General features: G+C 36.8%; 1 protein-coding gene across 2 annotated transcripts; it reads right to left on the bottom strand.

Annotated features, from left to right (window-relative positions):
* Nucleotides 1–6,098: 6,098 nt before the first annotated feature.
* Nucleotides 6,099–21,832, bottom strand: LOC126607352 (ion channel CASTOR-like). 2 transcript variants are annotated; one of them, XM_050274904.1, is made up of 12 exons: nucleotides 21,231–21,832; nucleotides 21,087–21,158; nucleotides 12,914–13,519; nucleotides 12,595–12,777; nucleotides 10,467–10,526; nucleotides 10,183–10,386; nucleotides 9,837–10,085; nucleotides 8,691–8,789; nucleotides 8,114–8,308; nucleotides 7,750–7,842; nucleotides 7,076–7,330; nucleotides 6,099–6,531 (listed from the first exon to the last, which is right to left on the bottom strand). In XM_050274904.1, the coding sequence occupies exons 1-12, from the start codon at nucleotides 21,699–21,701 to the stop codon at nucleotides 6,313–6,315; spliced, it is 2,706 nt and encodes a 901-aa protein (XP_050130861.1). In that variant the 5' UTR covers nucleotides 21,702–21,832; the 3' UTR covers nucleotides 6,099–6,312. The 2 variants fall into 2 exon arrangements, with proteins under 2 accessions (XP_050130861.1, XP_050130860.1); XM_050274903.1 differs by lacking the exon at nucleotides 8,691–8,789 and adding an exon at nucleotides 8,535–8,633.
* Nucleotides 21,833–25,228: the final 3,396 nt, after the last annotated feature.

Genomic DNA, 25,228 nt, shown 5'->3' with positions numbered 1-25,228 from the left:
CAACAAAACTATGAAGAACGGTGATCAATTACAGAACTCCAGTGAAACAATGAAAAACAATGAAGATCACGAATCTAAAATAAAATCTCATAACCTTCAGTTTCGGGAAAAATAAAATCTTAGAAGCTTCAATGAACCTTCAATTGAAGAATAATTCTTACTTCGAAAGACCTAAACGAACAACACAAAAATCAAGATTTCAAAAAAATCGAATCTCAAAACCTTTGCCCAGTTCACAAAAAAAGTTAAAATCTGCAGATTGAAGAACTCTGCAACGTTTTAGCAAAAAAGAACCCTTCTAGTCGGTTGTGCTAATTTCAAAGTAACTAAACTAACAAATTAATTAATTAACGTAAGTTAACCTAAAACCATTAGGGGCAAATTTGACAAATCAACTTGTTATTTAGGTTGGGCCATTTAAGTTGGGCTCATTTAAAAGTGGACTTTGTACTAACCATTAAATAAACTTACAACATGGTTTTTGGTTAAAACTCAAAGTTTTGAAGCCCTTTTGGTTAGTTTTCCTTAAAAAAATATATATATTATTTATTTAATTATTTTATTATGAGAGTTTCTTATTATCCTTACTAAGAGATTTTACTTGACCTGCTGTCTAAAATTCAAATCAACTAGTATAGTATTAGTTTAGGCAAAAAGACAGACTTTCAGTTTTAAAGTCAACGACCTAACAAGGTTTTTTTTCTCTCTCTCTTACAAACATACTCATAAATGCTTTATCCTCTTAAAAGTGAGAATAAATTACACACCCTGACCTAAATCAGGGCATGTTGGCTGATAGGAGCATATTTATGCGCCTTAGTTAGCTAGTTCTTATGCAGTTTCATTATATTTTCTGAGTTTAAAGTAGTCTTTTAAGCTAGTTTCATGTGTTTTCAGGTTTTAAGGGCATATTACATAAAATGATGCAAATTGGAGCATTTTAGAGCAAAATTGAGCTGGAATGGAGTGTATGCATATGGAGCACAAGGAATGGACAAGTTTGAAGGTCAAAGGAGCCTAAGAGATGAAGAAATGAAAGTGAAGAACAAAGAATGCAGAAGTGGAAACCAAAGTTTCTAAAGTTGGAAGTTTCTATTCTTGGAGGTTTCCATTTTTGAGAGTTTCTTTTCTTGGCTTTGGGCTTTTAGATGACCTATCCTCATCCTCTTAGACTTGGGCCGCACCTTTCCCCTTTCTAGAAACCCTTTGCCTTGCCTTGCAAGGCATTCTAGAAGGCCCATCCTTTACCCTATCCATCCAGCCGCACCCTAGGCCTTTTTCCCATTAAAAATCTGATTGTTTTAACCTAGTTTCTGATGGATTTGGGCTTCTAGAAACCCTAATCTGATTTGCTAGGGTTTTTAAGTGCCTATATATACTCATTAAACCTTTTGGCCGAAGGTACCACCTCTCATATTCATCATTCATCACAGAAATTCATCCATACACACCCTAGGCAGCAAAACACCCCAAAACACCATTCTAGCGCCCAGAAAATCATAGCAGCCGCTCCACCTTCTTCCACCCTCTTTGCCGAGTTCTCCACCACCTTCCAACCATCAAACACTCTTCCACACTCACCCTACACCCCCCAAAATCCATTCTACATCATCAAAACAGCCCACAAACCTTCAACAACCAATCTGCCGCAAGCAAGGAAAAGGGACAGATTCACTCAATTGTTTGGCTCTTCATTCTGAGTTGTTGAACAATTTTAGGTGTATTCGATCTTATATTTCAATGTCTAATTCATTTAATCTTTGTTTTGCTTTAAGTATGATTGGCTAAATTCGTTTTGGCTAAGGGTGTATTCAAAACCATGATTATATATGTGAAATAAGTTGATTACTTCCAGTTATCGTTGCATAAGTCGTGAATACAATTTGCTTAACCGTTTGATTTAGAACTTATTCTTGTATGTTGATTGAGAGTGCACGCTTAATTTGCATGCTTGAATTTGGTGCTAGGATATAAGTTTGTTTCACCTAATCGTTATGAATTTATATTCACAAGTAGTGAAGGTCGCTAGTCACAATCGTGTTAAGTAGATTCCTGGCAAGAGTATCATGCTTTTCATAGTTACAAATGCCTTGTCGATGCTTATGATTTCCAAAGAACGTAATGATTCTAACTTGTGTCTTTATCATGCTATTCATATAGAGAACTTGTTAGGAATAATTTGTTTGCGATGCATATTCATCCAATTCAATGATTCTAGGGAAATCTGAAATTGATTAAATTGATAACTGGAGTGTCGAGGTTCATAACTTATTAAATTGATAACTGGAAATTGATTTACGTTGCATATATTTCATGTGTGGAGAAGAACCCCTTAGCTATTCCATCATCCATTGATTCATCACAATTTTGTCTTACAATCTGTTTTCTTTACAATCTGCCCATTTAATTATTTTCGTCCAAAATCAATCCCACCTTATTTCTTTGAGTCTAGTTTAGTATTTTAAACTTTGTTTTACAGATTTGAGTCAGTTTAGAGTGTTTTAGCAATCCCTCCTAATCCCCTGTTTAAGAACGATCCCTACTTATCCATACTACAATTGTCAACAAGATGGTTAATTTGTGTGTTTAGTTATTTTACGCATCATTGGTCGTCATGTGGGAGTGACGTAACCATGTGCACAGTGCGGAAGCAACAAAGATATAAGGGAATTGCGAAGGAATAAAAACCAAACTACTAGCAGAACTAGTTAAGATAGAGTGTTAGTGCGAGATTAAACGTGAAATACACAACCAGAGCATAAATATCCTAAGTGCAGTCAAGCAGGACAAGTACTAATTATAGAACACCCGAGGGTGATCCTACATTTATGATGCTCTGTCAGAACCCCCGTCGAAATCCTCGTGATCCACCAAGCACTTCTACCTAAAACCTAGAGGGGCACAAAATAGAAAGTGTGAGTGGGCAAAAACAAAGCTTTTCAAAATGATTTTATTTCTCAAAAGTTCTAACCCCTCGCCGTAAAACCTGTATAACTTCCCAGAAATAATAATAATAATAATCTGAATCAGAAATCATACTCAAGATGAAAATCCATAGAAGTATACCATGTCAAAGTATCTTAATGCAATGCTATAGGTAAACTAGGCAAAATATATAAATGTCAGATATTGCATCAGCCAAATCTCTCTAACTCAAACTGCACTGCTGAGTATATAGCTCATAACCAATCTCAATCACATCAAATCAAATCCTGCACACAAGTCGGAACCACCTACAGTGGTCTGTATGACAAGACTAGGTGTAAAGTAAATATGCTTTAGTGCTACGATCACATGACAGCTGTGCGAATAATCGCGGATCACCTACGAGTCGGAACCACCTAAAGTGGTCTGTACAACAAGACTGTGCACCTAACTTGGATCCAAGGTGAGCATATGGTACGGGAGGTGAACATCACGTGAAGGACTGTGCCTTAACTTTAAGTGGGAGCACTAACACCGGGTGCAAGTTTATGAGCTCTCATCACATCACATCATAACTCGCATAACTGAAGTAATCTCACATCTTTAATTTATGAACTTACCTAGCACTTAGATGTGTGTCCACAACACCAATCATAATTATATGCAACTACTAATGCATAAATAAAATAGGCAGATACTTTGCATGGCATTTCAAAACGTATAATCATTCAAATTCATTTTCTGGGAAAAATCTTAAGTATATAGGTATGTACGGAAAACCAAAAGCCCACTCACTGATACGTCGAAGGGTCATAGCCCCCGAGCCTCGATTAATGGTGCTTGTCCTCAGGATAGGTCTCACCTATATGCGAAATAACTGAATAAACGTTATTTAAAGCACATACACAAAACTAGGAATTAACTTCTCATACAATGCGCAAAACGGGCATTTAAATATACCACCATGACCTACTCAACCTCAGGAACACCCCCATATTTTTAGAAAAAATTTCCGATGCCCCATACGCCGCCACGCGCCGGCAAGGTTACGCCCAAACGCACCCCCATGTGCTTGGACACATAACATAATCTTTAACGGCGTTAGGGAATATTATGTCAAAAAGAAGCATATTCCGTTAAAACTAACCTGACGCCGTCAGAATATTTCATCAAACTTGACAGAATATTCCGTCGTCTTCAACCTTCGAACTCCGGTGACCAATGCCGTCGCCAGAAAACTAGAAAACTTCAAATCATCATTTTCCGCTCATTTCTCAACCACATTTCATGAAATTTGTACCAAAATGAAGCTTAGGACGAGAGGAACAAAACCTTACCACTTTCAAACCTTGAAATCCACGGGATTTCTCCAGAGGAACCTCGATAATCCAGCCAAACTTGAAACTCGCCAAACTCGACTTCCCGACGTCCAATTCACTTCGTTTTTCTTCTCCGAGCTTCGTGAAGATGTCCTAAAGCTCACTAGTAGCTTTAAATCTTTTAAAAACTTTGATAACACGAGTGCATGAACAATGACCCAAAACTGGGTTCTCGGGTTCTTGGGAAAATGAGGTCTTCACGTTCTAAAAAAGGTATAGATGAGTGCGTGACGATGAGATGAAGATGATGATGCTAACCACGAGCTCGATCCGTGCATGAAATGGAGGGTTCAAGGTTTGTCTATACAATTGTACGGACATGGAAGAAAATACGAGAGGGAGGAGAGAGAGTCAACGGGATAAGGGGAGGGTATGTGTGTGTGGTCCAGTTTGCAGTCAACCAACCAAAATCTTAAGTCTTTAGTTCTAATTAGGTCCAAATAATAAGGGATAGAACCTATTGGTCCAAAACCTTAGTTAATACACACACACACAACTCAATAATAACAAGGGTATAATAGAAATTCCCACGCTCTCGAGGATAAATAATATATACATCCGAGGCGGGCTATCACAATAAACTACTCTGATATCATGCTGACATAAAAGGCAACTAATTTGACTACAAAAGCGCAAATGCAAAATTAAAATCACAGAAATACGTAACAGAAACTACAATGCAGCATTTGAAGCCAGATTGACTGCTATTAAAATATCAAAAACTTCAAAAAGCAGCTGATATCACATACATATATACAATGCAGCATTTGAAGCCAGATTGATTGCTATTAAAATATCAAAAACTTCAAAAAGCAGCTGATATCACACATATATATATATATATATAGGGATAGGATCAAGGGACAAATATTTTTACAAATACTTTTACATTTTTTAAGCCTTTTGATTACATGACATCCAAGGGTTCTTATTTATTCATTAAATGACATGGATGCTTATGTGGATATTAAAGATAAAATAAAACTGAAAAAAAAAACATAAAATTTGGAAAATTAAAAAAGGAAGATACTTTAATTGAAATTGATTCTCCCATCCCTATTTCGATCAAAACTTGGATTCAGACTTTGAACCCTAACAAAAAAATCATGAAACTTTACTGAAAACAGCTTCGAGGGGTCGCCCCATTTCTTCTTCTATTATGTCGAAGGCAACCTGAAGCAATGCATGCCATATGCTATAATAAGTTAAGCAAACCCCACAAAGTAGAAGTGGCTCATCACAAATGCAAGCAATTGGAAACAATAACTTTTTGGTAAGTTGAGATTTTACCTGAATGGGGAAGGGAGGAACGTCATCTTGAAGAATGCACAATTCGTTCATATAATCTTCTCTGATAATATCAGGTCTGTTTGTGGGAACCTTTCAATACATGGTTGAACTCAAGCATGTGTTTAATTGCACAAGTACATGAATTTAAAGAAGTTTCATGATTGTTTTTATTAGGGTTCAAAGTCTGGATCCAAGTCTTGATCGAAATGGGGATGGGAGAATCAATTTTAGTTAAATTATCTTCCTTTTTTAATTATATTTTTTTCTTTCAGATTTTATGTTTTTTTCAATTTTATTTTATCTTTAATATTAGTTAAATTCCACATAAGCATGCATATCATTTAATGAATAAATAAGAACCCTTGGTTGTCATATAATCAAAAGGCTTAAAAAGAGTGTAAAAGTATTTGTAAAAATATTTGTCCCTTAATCCTATTCTATATATAGATAAAGGTGACCTTTTGAATAATGTAAAAATGAAAAAGTTTTGATGAGAACTGGACATTGTGGGGCGAAATTGACTACAACCCAAAAACCCAAATAAGATGTTGTCAAGTTTTGACAAGCTTTGGTTTAATTAATAAACCTACTAGAATTGGAGAAAGCAAATGTTTAAGACCAAATGATGAACAGCCGCCGGTGTTTATGTGCGTATGATATCCATCAACCCTGATTTCATATGGAATTTCAAACACTAGCCACTTCCTAAAGATATTCTTCATTCCTTCTCAGCAATTACCACGAAAACATCCTTCCCAGACCACCTCCTCCTCTCGCTTTTGGCAGGGGGATTGATGGCAGCTCTCTCAGCTTTTTCCATACGGTAACCAATCATCACCTCTCTCCTCTGTCTCGCTCGCAACATTATTTCATAGAAGCTTAATTCCTCACCCTCCCGTAGATAGAGATCTGCTTGCCTTATTTGCAACTCATTACCCTGTTAAAAGAAGAAATATATATAGTTTAATAAAAATACGGTTTTTTAATGATTTTATCCAGGATACTAAATTAGGTGATTCTACTGCTTTACAAAAAGCAGTTTATAGAATTTCAACTTGCATTTTCATAATGAAAGGATATCTCCTCCGTATTAGCAGTGTTTGACTCCGGGCGTCAATCAAGACTTTGCATACTAAAATCTGGTAACTACATTTTTAAACCAAAGATTTGTCAAACTACCACAGGGAGGGTGAGCAAAGGTCGGAACTATGCAATTAGCGTAATTAATTTCATTCCCTTGTCTGTGACTTGGATGGCAAATCTGCGATGATGTTAGCAAGATCATGATCGAGCCTTGGAGTCAAGTCACATGTTTTAGTGGACATTTTGATGGGAGAGACTATGCTAAGTCTATTTTGGCTGCAAATAAAGTTCCAGTTCTGCCATGGTAATAGTATTTATTGAATCATATATAACATTGTTATCAGAAAAAAAAATTAAAAAAGAAAAAAGAAATCACATATAAAAAAAGGGACGAATACCTCCTCAGCAAACAGCTCTTCCAACACATCATTTATTTGCCGATCCTCTGCTACCATTGCCAATGCCATGCTGACGAGCTCATTCGATAGCACATAATCACTGATCTTTGACATGGATAATAGATTTTTTGTCCTTGGGTCCAGAATTTCACTAATTATAACCGACTTATCTGAAGCTTGCTGCATTTCCCCTATCCATGACCCTTGATAGAAGCTTCCTCTTTCAGCACGTGTTACCATAGGGAGACGCTTAGCCTGGAATAACATAAAAATTGTATGCTTGGAACTGAGGATAGATAAACCATCAAAACTGATAACTCCAATCTCGTCAGCAACCACAATTATTATATCTTCACAAATAGTCCCCAGAAAATTAAATCTTTGATAATTGAAGTAAGAAGTAATTCTACTAAAAAGTGCCAAGTTGGATACAATAAACTATGAATATTAATACCCAGATGCATTACATGCTAAGCTTTCTAATTTGACTTGTGCCCAAATCGATGTATACAGAAATGCAGATGGGAAGAGCAGTGAAGTCGACCCACCCAGAAAAAGAAAAGAAACACACAAAAAAAAAAAATCTAATCTTTTGCACCCACGAGTTTTTCGAAAGCTAATTGCTTAAGTTTGTTGTGTACTCAAAGGTGTACTCAAATCAAATCGCAGATTACCTGAATATCACGAATTAAAAGTAATGTGGCAAGAGATCTGGAATCAGCTTGAATTGCTGAATCTTCCACAGATTCATCAGCCAAAATTAAGATCTGCACAGATGAATTACAACATGAGCGCATTTTTAACCTATGAAGTGAATCATACATGTACATAATTATCGGTAACATTCAGCCATCACCGCTCAGATACGGTAACATTCAGCCATCAGGTTCTTTCCCATTGCAGGTCCTTTTGATGTTGATCATTTCACATACAACATGAATCCTCATTTTCGATAAGTAGGAACTTTTCATCCTTATTCCTTTTTACTACTTGATATAAATACTTGTAAAGAAGGGACCATATATTTTTGCTGCTCACCGAATCAAAAGACTGCAAAGGAAGGCTCTCCAAATGACGCCGTATTACAGCATTACCCTCGCGGTTAACCAAATTTATATTAACCAACCGGCTGACGTCAAGGCCACCATCAATTAGCTTCTTTTCCCTCTCCTTTTCAGCAACCTCGTTAAACATCCAGAGCTCGGAACCTTCGGCTAGAAAGGCATCCAATACCTAAATATCATATGCATGAATATAATTTTCTAAAGGTAAATTTAATAATCAGTTCACAGCACCAATGTAGATGTGGGAGTGAAACTTCTGAAACTTTTAAATTTGAATCAAGAAAAAGCAGCATAGAGAAACAGAAAGCTGTCTCTGAGATTATTATCATCAGTATGTATACTATAACTGCTCCCTAAGTACTGGAAGCATGACTGCAGACATCTTGTGGCATTACCATAATCATATCCTCCATATCTCGCCGCCAACCACAAAAAAGTATCCTTTCTGTGGACTTTGGAACAATAAAATCTTGGGGTAGACTACCTCTCCAGACCTGCAGCATTCAGGCGAAGAAAAAGAAAAATTAGGGGCGTCAATAGAAAGAACTTACCACAAGCATATCATCAATGTCCCTCCTCCATCCACAAAGTAGAATCTTCTGTGGCTTTCTTGCTGTTCGGGCAATATGTATGAAAGATGCCTCTTTGACCTGAATGATCAAAGTGATTATACTTTTGTGAGTTTTAATTATGGTATCTCCCATTACTATAACTCCATGGTAGGCATCATCCTAATGCGGACTAGAAAAGATTATTCTTTAAATGATTGACCTCTAACTTATGGCCCTTTCTCTCCAGCTTTAGTTTTCTTTGATTGCATTTTCACTCAATTTCTGTTGATTGATTCTGACGTTTGATCAAATTCTCATGTGCATAACTACAGAAGTCCTTTATTGCATTATATGGTAGGTAATAATTGTGGCGGAAAGGGTGCACTAAATGGGGGGAAGACAGAGATAAGGGGACATGGGAAGGAGGAAAAGGCGCTTAAAAAAGCACTTCACTGTGACAACAGCCCGGGAGGATGGTAAAATAAAATTGACAGACCTCACAACATCTAAGGGCCACTACCTAAACGATCATAATCCGATAAATTGAATGATTTTATTTTTATTTTTTTCAAAGTTAAACACCGAAACATTGAAAACAAACCTACAGCTTCTACAGTTATTGTTTTCCATAATTAATCATCAGAAAACTAATTGAATGAATGATTCATAACCAAATCAAATATAAAATCAAGGGCATGCCGCAATACAGAGAACTAGCAAGCAAATTATCCACTGATAGCCACGTCACCGGAAACTTTCTTTAATGGACATTTCTTTTCTATACATGTACCATATTTTTAAATAATCATATGATATAGTGGTATCCATTCTCAACGTTGGAAGACCTGAGTTCAGATCTCATGGATGACAATTGTTGAATAAAAAAAATACCCGTAATATATTATTTATTTATTTGTTCTGGCACCCTCAAACAGTGAGCCTAAATGCACTATGATATGGGGCCTTTGAGAACTAAACTAAAATATGTTTCTTTTGGAAAAAGAATTATTAACTTGTTAACATTAAGTGGACCATCACCACAGGCAAAGGGAGAAATAAAACAGAAAAAAGAGAAAAGAGAAAACTGGCAGAAACACTAAACTAACAGTTTGAAATTTCTATTACTTTAAATGAATTGGAAATCACCGTTGGCAATGCTGCAGGAGCATAGGTATCGTCATCCTCTGCTATGACAAGCACCTCATCACCTTCTTTTAGAACATAAGAGTCATCGGGATTCAAAATAATCTTACCACCTAATGATGCCACCTTGACTCCACAAGGAATGGCATCAGGAAAACTGATCAATACATCCTCGAAATGCATGCCATCCAGCTGTGGCCATCTTTTGATGTAGAACTCACAATGTTCAAACCCAAGAATATCTTCCCAGATCTGCAATGGTCCATCCGGGAAAAAAGAAAGAATAAAAAAAATCAGTGACAATAAAAACAAAACAAAGTCAAAAGTATGTGCGCTAACAGAAACTGACCTGTGCAAGTCCAGGCTGCCTAGCACATTGAATCATCAAACGACCAATTACATCATGAGCCACAACAGTTTCAACAAGATCTCCACCAACAAGTTTAACAAGAACCTCATTGTCAAGATCACTTAGTTCAACTACAATATGTCCTCGAAGCCCTTCTTTTACTCCAGTCAGACTTAAAACTGTTCTCAATGCACGGGCATCACTCTGCATTAAACCAACAAGTAAGGAATATATAGTATCAGTATCAGATATACGGGAACATAATTATTTTCATTCAGATGTACCTGATCAGCATTTCCATCTTCGGCAAGGACAATTATTGCACGGGCCTTGGAAACAGATACCTGCAAATAGTGGTTTAAGCAAACGCATTGAGAAGATACCACGAAGAGCTTCAACAGTATTTGATTGCAAGCACTCAATGCTTTAAAAAACTAGTATTGAGACTAGCCTAGGCGGTTTTATGGGAGGGACTATCAAGAAAAGGCCTCTGCCAGTGGGAGTGGGCTATAGAGTAGCCTAAGGCGCAGTCGAAGCAGCACCTGGTTGTTTGAATTTTTTTATTTATGTGAAAGAAGTCCAAACCCAAAACGACGTTTCTATTAGTTTATTATGACTTTAAGATGTGAATTAGAGAAATAATAAAAAGAGTGATGCCACAGATCTGCCCCCATATATATACATACATATATATATATATACACACACACAGAGCTTAAGGGGAGGGATCCCCATTTTTTGAAAAAAATGGGGATTAGGTGTGGGGCCCACTTCACATCAATTTTCAACGATCCGAACCGTCTATTTTGTTAGTCTCGATTCATAGATCATCCTTGCAAAAATTCAATTCAATCCGAAACCATTTGCCTATTTAATTATCAATATCAAATTTCATATTTTCTTATATAACAAAGTATTCGTTCATTTCCTTGAACCCAATTAGATGTCTTAAACATTTCCAATTTAGCTAATATTTTGCAAGGATGATCTATGAATCGAGACTAACAAAATAGACGGTTTGGATCGTTGAAATTAGATGTGAAGTGGGCCCCACACCTAATCCCCATTTTTTTCAAAAAATGGGGATCCCTCCCCTTAAGCTCTCTGTGTGTGTATATATATATATATATATATATGTATATGTATATATGTATATATGTATATATGTATATATATATATGTATATATGTATATATGTATATATATATATGTTAAGTATTATAATAATTTTAGGTAGATGCCACGGATCCGCCCCCACATATATATATGTTAAGTACCATAATAATTTTAGGTACCGTGAGGGCTATCCATGAAATACCTTGGTTTCACCTTCGCCTTTTAAAACATTGCAAGAACACAATATATTTGATATGGGCAACACAAGGTGGTTGTTTGGTATAATATATAATGATAAACTAACTTCAATTGGGAAAACAACTCCTATTGGGTAACAATTTAATCCTCTAGGACTCTATTTCTCAATAGCCTTAGGACAACTCACCATGAGCTGGAAAACCCTGACACGAAGGTCCATTGGGCTTGATAGCACCCAGGGATTGCGCCTAGGTGGTTAAGTGGGGTCAATATCGGTTTATGGCAGCCTTAATAGTGGACACTTATGGAGCCCTTGACACAACATTGTCGATGTGTTTTTCTGTTTTAAAAAACCCATGCTTTAATACCTTAATCTAATCCCGTGTTTTCTAGATCCTTCCTAACTCCTTATTATTACCCAAACAGGGTGTTTAAAAATTGGAACTTCCAAAACCCCTTTTATAGTCCCTCGTCCACACAAACCACAAAGGTTTTGAGAAATTCCTGGAAAAAGGCTTTCTATCTTCTTTATACAACGAAACAAAATTTATTTGATCAATTTTATAAAAGGAGGAAGAAAGTAACATTTGTAAGGGATACTTAACACCAGTAGGAGCGAAGGTGAAAAGTAATCAGAGAACTAAAGTTGATTTGAAAATAGGGAACTCTGAATTTCCTCAACAGAAAGTAAAGTTGATTTGCAAATAGTGAACTCCATGAGCGTCTGACAAAACTTACAGAAATTTTCTGAAGTCCAAAACAGTTTGGGAAATTAAAATTTCTCCATATGATTTGGTAAAAATATGACTTAAAGTGAGAAGACCAGAGTGACTTGAGTTGTCACATGAATACTTCGTCCCAAGTTCCAACCTACATGAGTCTTTCTTTGCTGAACTGTATAACTATAATATTTCAGTGATCCTACTGACGTAGGGATAAAATTCAGTATAAATTATTGGATAAATATATAAATTCATCACATTTCAATGTCCCTCTCCTATCTGAGGATGTTTCACCGGAAACTCATGGATGTCGCAGAGGAGAAAATTATTCCATGTTTTAAAGTAAAACAAACAAAAAGAAGGCAAGCAATCATACCTTTTTCAAATCAGCCAAAATAAGAGGGCTCCCACTTCTGCATATTACAGATGTTCCTTTGAAATCAAACTCCATTTTAGCAATGTCAAGTTCCATTTCCTCTTTGTCTCGCTCAGCCATGACTACAACAATCCCTCCACCTAAACTCTCATTAGCTATTGCAAGCTGATTCAATAGTGATCCCTGAACTTATAGTGGAATTCTTAGCAACGGGAATAAAAACGCAATTCAAGCTACTAATTATTGTCTCCCAAAAGTAAAGCTCGAAACTTTTTTTTTTTTTTTTTTTTTTTAAATAAGCAGCACAGTTAGAGATTACCAATTTATCACTCCAACCAAGAATTAAGGTATGGTTTTGCTCAACCACCTCACTTCTCCCTTTCCTCAACGAATCAAATTTCTCCGAAATTGCATCAGAAACGAGTCCAAGCATCATTGCAAATATGAGCATACCACCAAAGCTAATGGAAACTGATACAAGCCTTTCACCAATCTTTTCAGAGTCAGTATGGTTGCCAGAATCAGCTACATAAGTCCACGATAACCAAAGACATTCTGCTAAGTTATCATCTTTTACTCCAAAGAGTGCTAACCCCCCAAGACAAATTAGTAACAGAGTTGCAACTAACAATGCCAGCGGCTTAGAATATGGGTGGACAGATAAAAACAGATCAACCTGATATGCTAGCTGTTTGTTTAGGGAAACTTCTTCTGAAATGTTTTCTGACGATCTTGATCTAGAGACATAATCGATGTACTTGAAAGCTAGGATAGGTATGGATAAAAGTGTGAGGGAGACCATAAGAGCTAATCTTTTTAAACTTTTGCTAGGGAGATCGCTTTCCTGCCCAGAGAAACTGATTAGCTCCACAGATTCGGATGAATTGTAGTCTTGTAGTTGAAATTCAAGCTTCGAAATATATTCCTGAGAAAAGTACGTGTGCCTCAATTAGCATGCTCTTATCATATTAACAAAGTTCCATCCATTATGTCGAAGAGAAATGAATAGGTCCAACTCATATCTAAAGACACTACATCTTAGTAACATTTGGAAAGGAATATTCATCATTGAAAAGCAAAAGAGACCTTAAAGGCTGCCATCTTATCTGAGCAACAATCAGTTTATCATTCTTTGGTGGGAAAGGACTTCACATCTTAGTTCTATTCCAATTTAATCTTGCACTGAACAAGTATAAGGCTCTCACCAGGAACATAAATTTGATTTCATATGAATGTAATGTTGCAGCCATTTATGTTTTTTTTTTCTTTGGTCAATCACAAGTATTATCTGAAAGAATAACCAAAACCGGAAGAGGCTACACTTAAATACCTTAACCGTGCTTAGTTCTAGTATGTGTTTCCAGCAATGTATTAAAAGGTGGGGGCGTGGCCAAGGCATCCAATGGATAGCCCAACCTAGGTGCGAGGTGAAGCCCCATGGAACCTAAAATTTTAATATATATATATACACACACACACACTAAGTATATTTATAACAATATAATACTTTGTAAAAACAAATATAATTATAACTAAATCAAAGATAATATCGTCTTCTGTTAACTGAAGCAACCATTGTTGACAAAAGAATTAGGAAATCAGACATGAAATCCATTGTAATTAATAGAGTAGTTGTAAGCAGTAAATTTAGATATAGGCAGTAGTTTCATAGCAGTTTTTCATGACTTCTTGTACTGGTTTCATACCTGATCATCATTGCTTGTATTCCTATATAAATCCTCCGATTGGGAGATGAATATATCAAGAAATTAACTCTATTTTGGCATGGTATCAGAGCCATTCTGATCCAAAAAAGAGTTTCTATTCTAATTAACCTACCGGCACTACCGCCATCTACCCCATAAGACCTGCAGAATAGCAGGCCTTCTACTTTCATACTAATCCAATCTCTCTTTTTGGCCATATCTGCCAACATCACTACCCATATTGAGCTTGTTAACCATATACATTCCGCTGCATCTTTACCCATCTTCTCTCCATTTGCAATATCTCCACGAACCCAGAAAACTTTCCAAAAAACAAAAAAATTTAAATACTACCGCATACCCTATAAACCATACCCGTTGGAATCACCCAACAAACCCGTGCCGTCGCCTCTTCCTCCTTGCATTTTGTTCCTGCATCTCTCTCTGTGAGACTCTCTCTTGTTTTAATAAAGAGAATTCGTTGCAGTAAAAATGGGTGACTCCAAGACCACTGTTTCAGCTGCTGTTACACAAAATGATATGTTTCTGTATATCACCCCAGACAAGTTGGATGGGTCCAACCATTCCTCGTGGTCCCAAAGTGTCCGCATCTACATCACTGGCAGAGGCAAATGGTCTTATGTCAGTGGAAAAAAGAAGGCACCAGCAAAAGCCGATGCATCGTATGCTATATGGGAGGAAGCGAATGCCATGGTTCAATCTTGGCTTCTCAACTCCATGACCAGAGATTTGTGGGCCATTTTTCTCCGACTCTCTACTGCAAAAGATGTTTGGGATGCTGTTACCCAAACTTACTCGATTGAAAAAGATGCATCAAAATTATATGAACTTCGCCGTCAAGCACTGGCGACTCGCCAGAATGGTGAGCCTTTATCTGCATATTATGGTAAACTTCAGCAAACATGGCAAGAAATAGATTTCTTGCGTCCTGGAAAGTTGAAATGCACTGATGATGCTGCTGCTCGAGAGACAGAAATTTCAAAAGAAAGGTTGTATGATTTTCTGGGTGGCCTTGATCCTCATTTAGATCATGTTCGCAGTCAAGTTTTGACTCAAACACCTTTGCCATCTGTTCGTGCTGCTTATGCTCTTGTGAATGCTGAAGCAAGTAGGCAAACCATTATGTTGGTTGACCCACAAGTGGAAGGATCAGCCATGGTAGCTGCTCCGTCTCGATTTCTTGTTTTAAGTTGCATGGATATCCTTATTGGTGGGTTCAAAAGAAGGAAAATCAAAAGAAAAGCATTGTTAGATCACAAGCACACCTGACTACACCAACGCCTTCCGTGCCTCGAGTAGATCAATCTGCTCACTCAGTTTCTCCTATTACTGCTCCACTTCCTTAGTCGACGCAGGTAACTTTGGTTTTGCCTTGAACACCACATTTGGTGCTCCAAATAAAACTTGGATCATTGATTCAGGGGCTTCTGACCATATGACCAATAACTCTTCATGGTTTGCTTCTCACACTACTCCACCTTTAAATACCGTTAAAGTTGCTAATGGTATTTCCACTCCAGTGCTTGGAGTAGGCTCCATCTCATTAACAGCATGCCTATCTCTCTCATCTGTTTTACATGTTCCTAATCTTTCTCACAATTTTCTTTCCATTGGTAAACTTACAAATCAACTAAACTGTCTTGCCATCTTTTCTCCTACTTATTGTTGGTTTCAGGATATTCGAATGAAAGCGTTGATTGGTCATGGTAGAGAGAGGGGAGGTCTATACTACTTGGACTTACCACCAGATTGTGAGAAGACAAGTTACAGTTGTCAAGTGGAGGCTAAACAATTCGAAGCTTCTGAAAAAATTTGGTTATGCCACAAAAGATTGGGACATCCTTCCTTTCAATACTTGCAATATCTATTCCCTTCTTTATTTTCTAAAGTCAAGGTTTCTGATTTCCATTGTGAAACTTGCATCTTTTCTAAAAATCATCGTGTCTCATTTCCTTTAAGTTCCAATAAAAGTGACGTTCCTTTCTCTCTTATTCATTCTGATGTTTGAGGACCATTTCATATTCCTACTTATACTGGTGCTAAATACTTTGTCTCTTTCATTGATGACTGCACTCGAGTTTTTTGGGTATACTTACTAAAAAGTAAGAGTGAGGTTATGTGTATTTTTCCTATCTTTCATCAAATGATTCAAACCCAATTTAATGCTAAAATTCAAGTTGTTCGATCAGACAATGGGAAAGAGTATTTGAATTATGGACTTGGAACATTTTTTCAACAAGAAGGTATCATTCATCAAACATCTTGTCCACATACTCCTCAATAGAACGGTATAGCAGAACGTAAAAATCGTCACCTCTTGGATGTGGCTCGATCTTTATGTTTTGCTATGCATGTTCCTAAACGTTTTTGGGGTGATGTCATTCACACAGCTATTTTTCTTATCAATCGCATGCCATCACGTGTTCTCCAATTTCAAACACCTATCCAAACCCTTTCCCAATATCATTCTCTTCCTTCACTCCTTCATATTCCTCCAAAAGTGTTTGGTTGTGTCTGCTATGTTCACGTCCACATGCAAAATCGTGATAAGTTGGATCCTAGAGCCATCAAATGTATGTTTATTGGCTATTCTGCTACTCATAAAGGGTATCGATGTTACTATCCTCCCAATGGGAAATTTTTTGTCTCTATGGATGTTACCTTTCAGGAACAAGAGGCTTATTTTTCAGAGGGAGATTCGGCCACTTCTCTTCAGGGGGAGATGGGGAGTAAGGAGGAAGAGCAGTTGCCACTTGACATTGGTGGTATGCATTTTTCGGATGAACACTTGTCTGATGCTGGTGCAAATTTGCCTAATGATGAGGCAAAGAGTGGAAAAATATTGAAGGTGTATGAGAGGACAAGAAAAATGGGAGATAAAGGAAAAGAAAAAGAAAAAGTGGATGATGAGATAGACCACCCACAGACAGATCCCCTCATTGACCGACTCTCTGACCAATCAGCTGCTACTCGTACGAATTATCCTAAGGTAAACACTCATTCTCCCTCTCTTCAGCCTACTATATTTGATGAGTCCAATCATGAGATTTCATTAAGTGCTGATCCAAATGATTCAAATGAACCACATCATGAGTCTCAGGGTTCTTGTTATCCTATTCGAGAAAATCGAGGGATACCCCCTGTTCGTTATGGTCATTCTTCTACAAAGGGTATTCAATATCCTATATCTAATTTTGTTTCATCTCATTGCTTGTCAGACTCTTATATAGCTTTTGCAAACCAATTGTCATCAGTCTCAATTCCTAATACGTTAGGGGATGCTCTTAAAAATCCAAAATGGAAAAAAGCTATGATTGAAGAGATGGAAACTCTTCGAAAAAACTCCACTTGGGAATTGGTTAAACTTCCTGAAGGCAAGAAACTTGTTGGGTGTATATGGGTGTTCACAGTAAAGCATAAAGCTGATGGTTCAATGGAGAGGTACAAGGCTAGATTGGTAGTCAAAGGTTATACTCAAACCTATGGCATTGATTATCAGGAGACATTTGCTCCGGTAGCGAAGATCAACACTATGAGGGTTCTTATGTCATTGGCAGCAAATCTAGGGTGGCCTCTACGACAGTTTGATGTGAAAAATGCATTTTTACATGGAGACTTGGATGAAGAGGTAAACATGGATCTTCCTCCTGGATTCACTACCACTTGCAATTTTGGCAAAGTATGCAGGTTGAGAAAGTCCTTGTATGGATTGAAGCAATCACCAAGGGCATGGTTTGGCAGGTTAGCTCAATCGATGAGAAATTATGGGTTCAAGCAAACTCAAGCTGACCATACCTTATTTCTTAAGCATGATAGAGGTAAACTTAGAGCCTTAATTGTTTATGTGGATGAGATGGTGGTTATACGTAATGATGTCGAGGAAATTCAAAAACTTCAAAAGTATCTAGCCAAGGAATTTGAAATGAAGGACTTGGGTATTCTGAAATATTTCTTGGGTATTGAAGTTGCAAGATCAAAGCATGGCATTTTTCTTTCTCAAAAGAAATATGTTATAGACTTGTTAACTGAGACTGGGATGTTAGCTTGTAAACCTGCAGACACCAATTGAGCAAAACCATAGATTGGGAGACTATCCTAATGACGTTCCGGCTTACAAGGAAAGACACCAAAGATTAGTTGGGAAGTTGATTTATTTGTCTCATACACGACCTGACATAGCCTATGCTGTAAATGTGGTGAGTCAATTTATGCATAGGCCAAGTGAAGCCCACATGGATGTTGTACAACGCATTCTCAGGTATTTGAAGTCTGCTCCTGGAAAAGGCTTGATGTTTTCCAATCATGGACATCAAGAAGTTGAAGGATACACTGATACAGATTGGGCTGGGTCAGTAACTGATCGTAGATCGACTTCTGGATACTTTACATTTGTTGGAGGAAATCTAGTTACTTGGCGCAGTAAGAAGCAACATGTAATGGCTAGATCCAGTGTTGAAGCTGAATTTAGAGGTATGGCACACGGCGTGCAAGAATTGTTATGGCTCAAGATTTTGTTGAGAGAATTGGGTTTCAATTCTACAAAGCCATCAAATCTTTATTGTGATAACAAAGCTGCCATTAGCATTACTCATAATCCAGTTCAACATGATTGTACTAAACATGTTGAAATGGATAGGCACTTTATTAAGGAAAGGTTGGTTGATGGTACCATTAACTTGCCTTATGTGAAGAGTGATGACCAGCTAGCAGATATTTTAACAAAGGCAGTGTCAAGTAGGATTTTCCATCTGTCACTCAGCAAGTTGGGCATTCAAGATATTTATGCACCAACTTGAGGGGGAGTGTTAACTGAAGCAACCATTGTTGACTAAAGAATTAGGAAATCAAACATGAAATCCATTGTAATTAATAGAGTAGTTGTAAGCAGTAAATTTAGATATAGGCAGTAGTTTCATAGCAGTTTTTTATGACTTCTTGTACTAGTTTCATACCTGATCATCATTGCTTGTATTCCTATATAAATCCTCTGATTGGGAGATGAATATATCAAGAAATTAACTCTATTTTGGCATCTTCTTTATTACTAAGTCTAGTTGTACTTGGAAACTATGTCATATAGTCTTAAAATGTTGCAATTATTTATTTTATTGTAAGCAATTATAGAGAACTTCAAGGAAAATAAGAATGAGTGGTCACAATTATAGGAAAATTTCAAGCGAAATAAAGGCTGAATGTTGCAATTATAAGTAATTTAAAAAGAAATAAAGGCTGAGTGGAGTAGTTATAGGGTATTTCAAATGATATAAACTAAAGCAATAATTATGAGAATTTAAAGGAAAAGGGTTGAGTGGAGTATTTATAGGGTATTTAAAATGAAATAAATGAGAAAAATAAAGGGTTGAGTGGAGTATTTATAGAGTATTTAAAATGAAATAAAGGCTGATTGGAGCAATTATTATGGAAATTTATGGGATTTGGAGAGAGAGTCTCTCATTATTCTTCGTTGAAACTAGAACGACAAAAAACATTTCACAAAAACCTAGATTTTGAAGAAAAAAACGTCCAAATAAATGCCCCGAACGCCCTAAGGCGCGCCTCCGCCACCAGACGCGCTCTGGTGATGCCTCCGCCCACTCCCACGAAACTAAGGCGGCAACTCTCACGCCCAGCCTCGGGCTAGTTTTTTAAAACACTAGTTTCCAGACTGAATCTCATTAAAGCACAATGCTTAATGGTTGAATTTGACTATAACATTTTGTATCTCACAAGCATTTTAACCAAAAATCAACCTACTCCATGGACAGGGCATGATGGCTGATTTTGGTGATTTCAAATTATGGTTATTCAAATTTTGACAAATACAAATAAGACTAAAAATTCTTTCAATTTCCTAGCTATTCGTATTAATGTGTCTTCAGGAAAACCAATAAAAAAGTGCAATGCGAAAAAGAATGATGACACGTGAACTACAACTTGGTATATTTGTCGCTACAAATTAATTAATTTCAGATTTAAAAAACAGAAATACAAACAATTTATTTAAGTTATTACGTGAATCTAATATAGGTTTAGATTAACAATAAAAAACAATATTCCATGTTATGTCAACTAAGTCTTCTTTTTCTTTCATTTGGTCATTAACTGATGGTCCTTGCTATTAGATTAGCTCAAATAATGTTGCTTTCGAATTTAGTTTTCAGTGTTTGGTTCCTTTTCTCGTACGATGTTCTTTAGTCTATGTTCGCGTGAGGGAGTTCCAAATCCCTAGTGATTTGAGGACCAGTTAGTAAGGAATGGTGCACAAAATGTTAGATAAAACGGGATTAGAAATGCACAGTATTGCAAAGGCATGTAAGAGGAGGTTTGTACGAACTAAAATCCCTCAAACATGCCCTTGCAATGTTATCTAACATTTTGTGGGTCAATTCCTTACTAGCTTGGAAGTCCATCACCCAAACATAGGCTTAATGTTTTTTGTTGCCTTCATTGGGATAGACGTGTGCTTTTGTTTTTTTTTTTTCTTTCTTTTGTTCCTAATTCTGTCCAATTCCCACTTATGTTGCTTTCGAGTTCTCAACCAATTTTCATTGAATTTCAGATGTTTGTTGTTGATTTACGGAACACAAATTTCTTAACTGTAAAGGCCTATACAGAAAATTTAAATATATTTGCACAAGTAATCAATATTAAAGTAAAATATATATTTGCACAAGTAATCAATATTTCATTTCTTTCCTCCTTAAACAAATTATCGTATGAATTCAATGTAAATTATCGCACATTATTTATTAAGCAAGAAAATACCTGCAACTCATTGACTTTGATATGCAGACAGAAATTCTGGTACACCACTGATGAGAGTACCGTCGTCACAATCTGTCACATGAACAAAAAGGTAAGGTTCAGGCCCCATTTCGTCAATTCAATTCAATTAGAGAGAGAGAGTACCGCAGCTAAAATGACCATTTTCCATCGAACCCTGAAGCCATGTCCCGTAGAACCAATAAACTTGTCGCCCAAAGCAACCTCAGATCTTCTTCTCGAAACGCCGTCAGAAGCGCTCCAGCTGGCCTGCCTGTCGACGTTTCGCCGCGGCTGCTCTCTCCGGCCACCGAAGTCGACTCTCCGTCGAAGCCTTTCATGGTTGAAGGATCTGCGTACGGCTGAGCTTGAGGACGAAACGCCGCGACTCGGCGGCGCGGAATTGGGGGACGAAACGCCGTCAAGCGGCTGCCGGTAATCGGGAGGGAGGTGTTGGGACTGGAATGGTCTGGGATTGGTCGGGAATCTTCGGGGGTATTTTGGAAATTTCGAAGAGTGTGAGTTAGCGTGGATGAAGGGAGGTGAGGGAAAGTACCAGTCTCTGCTGGTGGAAGCGGAAGTGGAAGCGACTGCTGCTGAGTCGGAGTGGGGGGACATGGTGGGGATAATCTTAAAAGTTTAAAACTTTTTTGGGACATTGAATTTCGTGATCATTTATTTCTGCTAATCATATCTCTAAAATCGTATTAAGAGAAGAGCTTGTGGCAACTGATTTTGAATTTGGACAGGCTGCTTAAAAGTATGGTTGATTTGGAACGGGAGTTATTTTAATTTCAGGTAACAACAAAATTCGTTGACCAAAAATTAACAGCCTAACTTATAATGATTTTCATACTAAAGTATTTTAAAAATGCTCACCAAGTATCATGACAAAGTTTTTCATTAATTCGTCTCTTCTTCCATAAAACTTTCAGAGAGAGTGATACAAAGTGATAATAGTCTTTGGGCTACATTTTTCAACGACAACTGATGCGAAAATTAACTTCACACAAATTAAACCTTCTTATTGACAATTGTAGTAAAGATGTAAGTAGGGATCGTTCTGGACCGGGGATTAGAATGAATTGCTAACCTACTCTAAACTAACTCAAAAACACAAAAATAAACTTAGAAACACTTAACTAAACTCTAATGACTCAAAACAGAATTAAAAGACTCAAAACAACTTAAAACAACTAAATAGACTCAAACTAGACACTAGGAATGACTTTGGACGAAAATTGATTTTAGTTTGACTCAAAACACTTAAAAACACAAACTAAGACAGATTCTAACTAATTTGGCACACTAAAGTAAAAGGGATTGGGTTTTGGACGAATTTTAAGTAAAACAAGTAACTAAAGACTTAAGGCAGATTTTAGCACGAAATTGGAATAAAGTATGGGTGATAAGCTAGCTAGATGGTCCTTCTCCACACATGACACACTTGCATACAAAACGATTTCAGTTGCTTTTCCAATAAACCATGAACCTCAACGCTCCAGATTAATTAGGTACGCTTAAATTAACCCTCAGATTTTCCTTATATCATTTAATTGGATGGATAACACATCGGCAACCCAAATTATTCTTCAAAAGTTTCCTACATGAACAGCATAATAGAGATACAATCAAAGATCATTAAGCTTTATGAAAATCATAAACATTGACAAAGCATTTGTAAGTATGATGAGCATGATACTCCTGCTATGAATTCACTTAACACGATTGTGACTAGCAATTTTCACTACTTATGAATACAAGTTCATAACGATTAGGTGAAACTCCCTTGTATTCTAGCATCAAATTCATGCATGCAAACTAAGTATGCATCCTTAATCCACAAACAAGAATAAGTTATCAATCAAATAGTTAAGTAAATTGCATTCACAATTCATAGAATCACAACTAGAAGTAATCAATTCATATTGCAAATATGATCATGGTGTCGAAATTCCCCCTAGCTAAAAGGGGTTTAGCTCCTCATGTTTGCAAAACAAAGACACATAACCTTAAACATTGAAAACAAAAGATAGATTACACCTAAGAATGATCCATCAATCCAAACTTGAATAGCAAGCACTCCAAGGGTCCTCCTTCTTCTCTTTGTTGCAGCACAAGGTATGGGTAAGGGTTTTTGGGGTGATGGATGGTGTATGATAGTTTTTCTTAATGATGGGTGCAGCTGGATGTGTGTATGGAAGTCAATCCTCCCTTATTGTTTACGGCAAAGGGTTTTATTTAAGGTCTTAGGAAATCAAAACCCTAACTTATTTTGTTTAACAGAAATTAATTCAAATCCACTAGAAAAAGGGAAATAAAATCAGAATCCTAAGGGCAAAGTGAAAGGGATATGCGGCAAAGGGTCCTAGAGAAATAAGGGAAGGGGAAATAAGGATCCCTTGCACGGCAAGGAAAAGGGAGTGAAGGGAAAGGTGCAGCAATCCCTTTTGTGCAGGGATTAGGTATTCTAGAACCTATATTAAGTATCCCAAAGTTTTTAAGAACTCTTCTTTGTTGCTAGAACTTAGGGAATTTTAAGGATTAGGAAAGGTCAAAACCAAAGTAGGAAACCTTGGCTAACATTCCTTCTTTGAGTAGGAATCATCATTCTTCTACGAATCCTTCTTCTACGAATCCTTCTTTGACTAGGAATCATTTTTCAGCTAGGAATCCTTCTTCAACTAGGAATCCTTCCATCTTTAGGTCTTCAATTTCGTCCATCCACCTTCATCCATATGTAAGCTATCCATTTGGTGCCCAAAACTGCTCCAAAATGCACTTTTTTGTTTCTTTAACCTTTTAGACCTACAAACACACAAAAATGGCTTGAAATACTAAAGTAACTAAGAAATAACAACATAAATGCACAAGAACAAGCTAACTAAGTCGCATAAATATGCTCCTATCAACAAGTATATTAAAATGATATGGGTGTGTTATTCAATGACAAAATTGCTTTAGGCTTTTCTTACACCTACAATTGTGTTATTGAAGATACTAAACTATTGCATAAGGTGCGACTATCTTGTGCCAATGTGTCCCGAATTAAATCTTATTTTATTCCCTAACATTGTAAAATTATGAAAATGCCCCTGACAAGTTAAATGGAAATCCTACATGGAATTCCTACGTGGATGTATGAGTACTATTAACTCTTTGTCCTTTATACCATTCATTTATAGTCTCTTTGTGATGTTTTTGAGTTAAACTGGTTGTATTTTAACTTATTTTGTGTTAATGTGCAGTTACATGTACTTTACGATCAATTTGAAGGCAAAAGAAGTGGAAACATGCCATTTTTGCAGCTGACCCTTATTCAAAAGTGGAAAGAAGTTTCGTGGCCTGTTTTGAAGCCCAAATAAATAATCCAAGATGAATCTGGCTTGTTAAAAGAACAGGAACATAATGGGAAAGGAATTGAGATATCTAGCCTGATTTGGAGGTGGCAAATCAGGCAAAAATGTGTAAATTAAAGGCTAAGTTGTTAGGATCACTTTGGAATATCTTGCAGCCCATTTAGGATATAAATACTAGGGTTTCAGATCACTTTTAGACAAAGCCCCCCTTGGGGGGTCGCCCAGAGCTCTATCTCTTCTCTTTCTTTGGCCTTTCTTCCAGAAACTAAACCCTATTTCCCTTCACCATCTACTGCCACCAAAGAAACCACACAGCCGCGCTGTTCTTGGAGAAGTTCAACATCAGAATTGCTTCAAGGGGGTTTCTTCTATGAACTTTAATTTCACTCATGTTGTTCTTGATATTTATATATTCTGTAATCATGTTGTGTAATTAAATTCATAGATGGGAATTTCGATGTAGCCTTGCAAATCTATTCTGTGTTATTAAGTTAAAGTATTCAAATTACCAATATGTGTTCTTGTTTCATTCACTGATTTTATAGTATAATTTGTTAGTTAATCTTAATGTTTGATCACCATTAGGGCTGCTTATGAATTATTTGATCAAGGTTATAATGCACATCATGCTTAATCTTGGTGGACATGTGAATGAATGAAGAAATTGCTATGCATACATCTTGCCATGTGATTTCTTTGGTTCTTTGAAGTTTTCTTGTTCTTAATGGATTCTTAGTTGGTAATCTAAGTTGAACATCACAACTAGGTTGTAGATTAGGAGTACTT

This window comes from Malus sylvestris, chromosome 16, assembly GCF_916048215.2.
Source record: "Malus sylvestris chromosome 16, drMalSylv7.2, whole genome shotgun sequence".
NCBI lineage: Eukaryota > Viridiplantae > Streptophyta > Magnoliopsida > Rosales > Rosaceae > Malus > Malus sylvestris.
This window is presented reverse-complemented; position numbering and strand designations above follow the sequence as displayed.

What these genes read in the sequence shown, in the direction of transcription:
- LOC126607352 (XM_050274904.1), bottom strand. Translation starts at nt 21,701, where the DNA reads ATGTCCCCCCACTCCGACTCAGCAGCAGTCGCTTCCACTTCCGCTTCC. An exon ending in CTCCTGCAGCATTGCCAACG is followed by an intron (nt 8,790 to 9,836) that starts GTGATTTCCAAT and finishes TTGATCATTCAG; the next exon opens with GTCAAAGAGGCATCTTTCAT. An exon ending in ACATTGATGATATGCTTGTG is followed by an intron (nt 8,309 to 8,690) that starts GTAAGTTCTTTC and finishes TATGATATTTAG; the next exon opens with GTATTGGATGCCTTTCTAGC.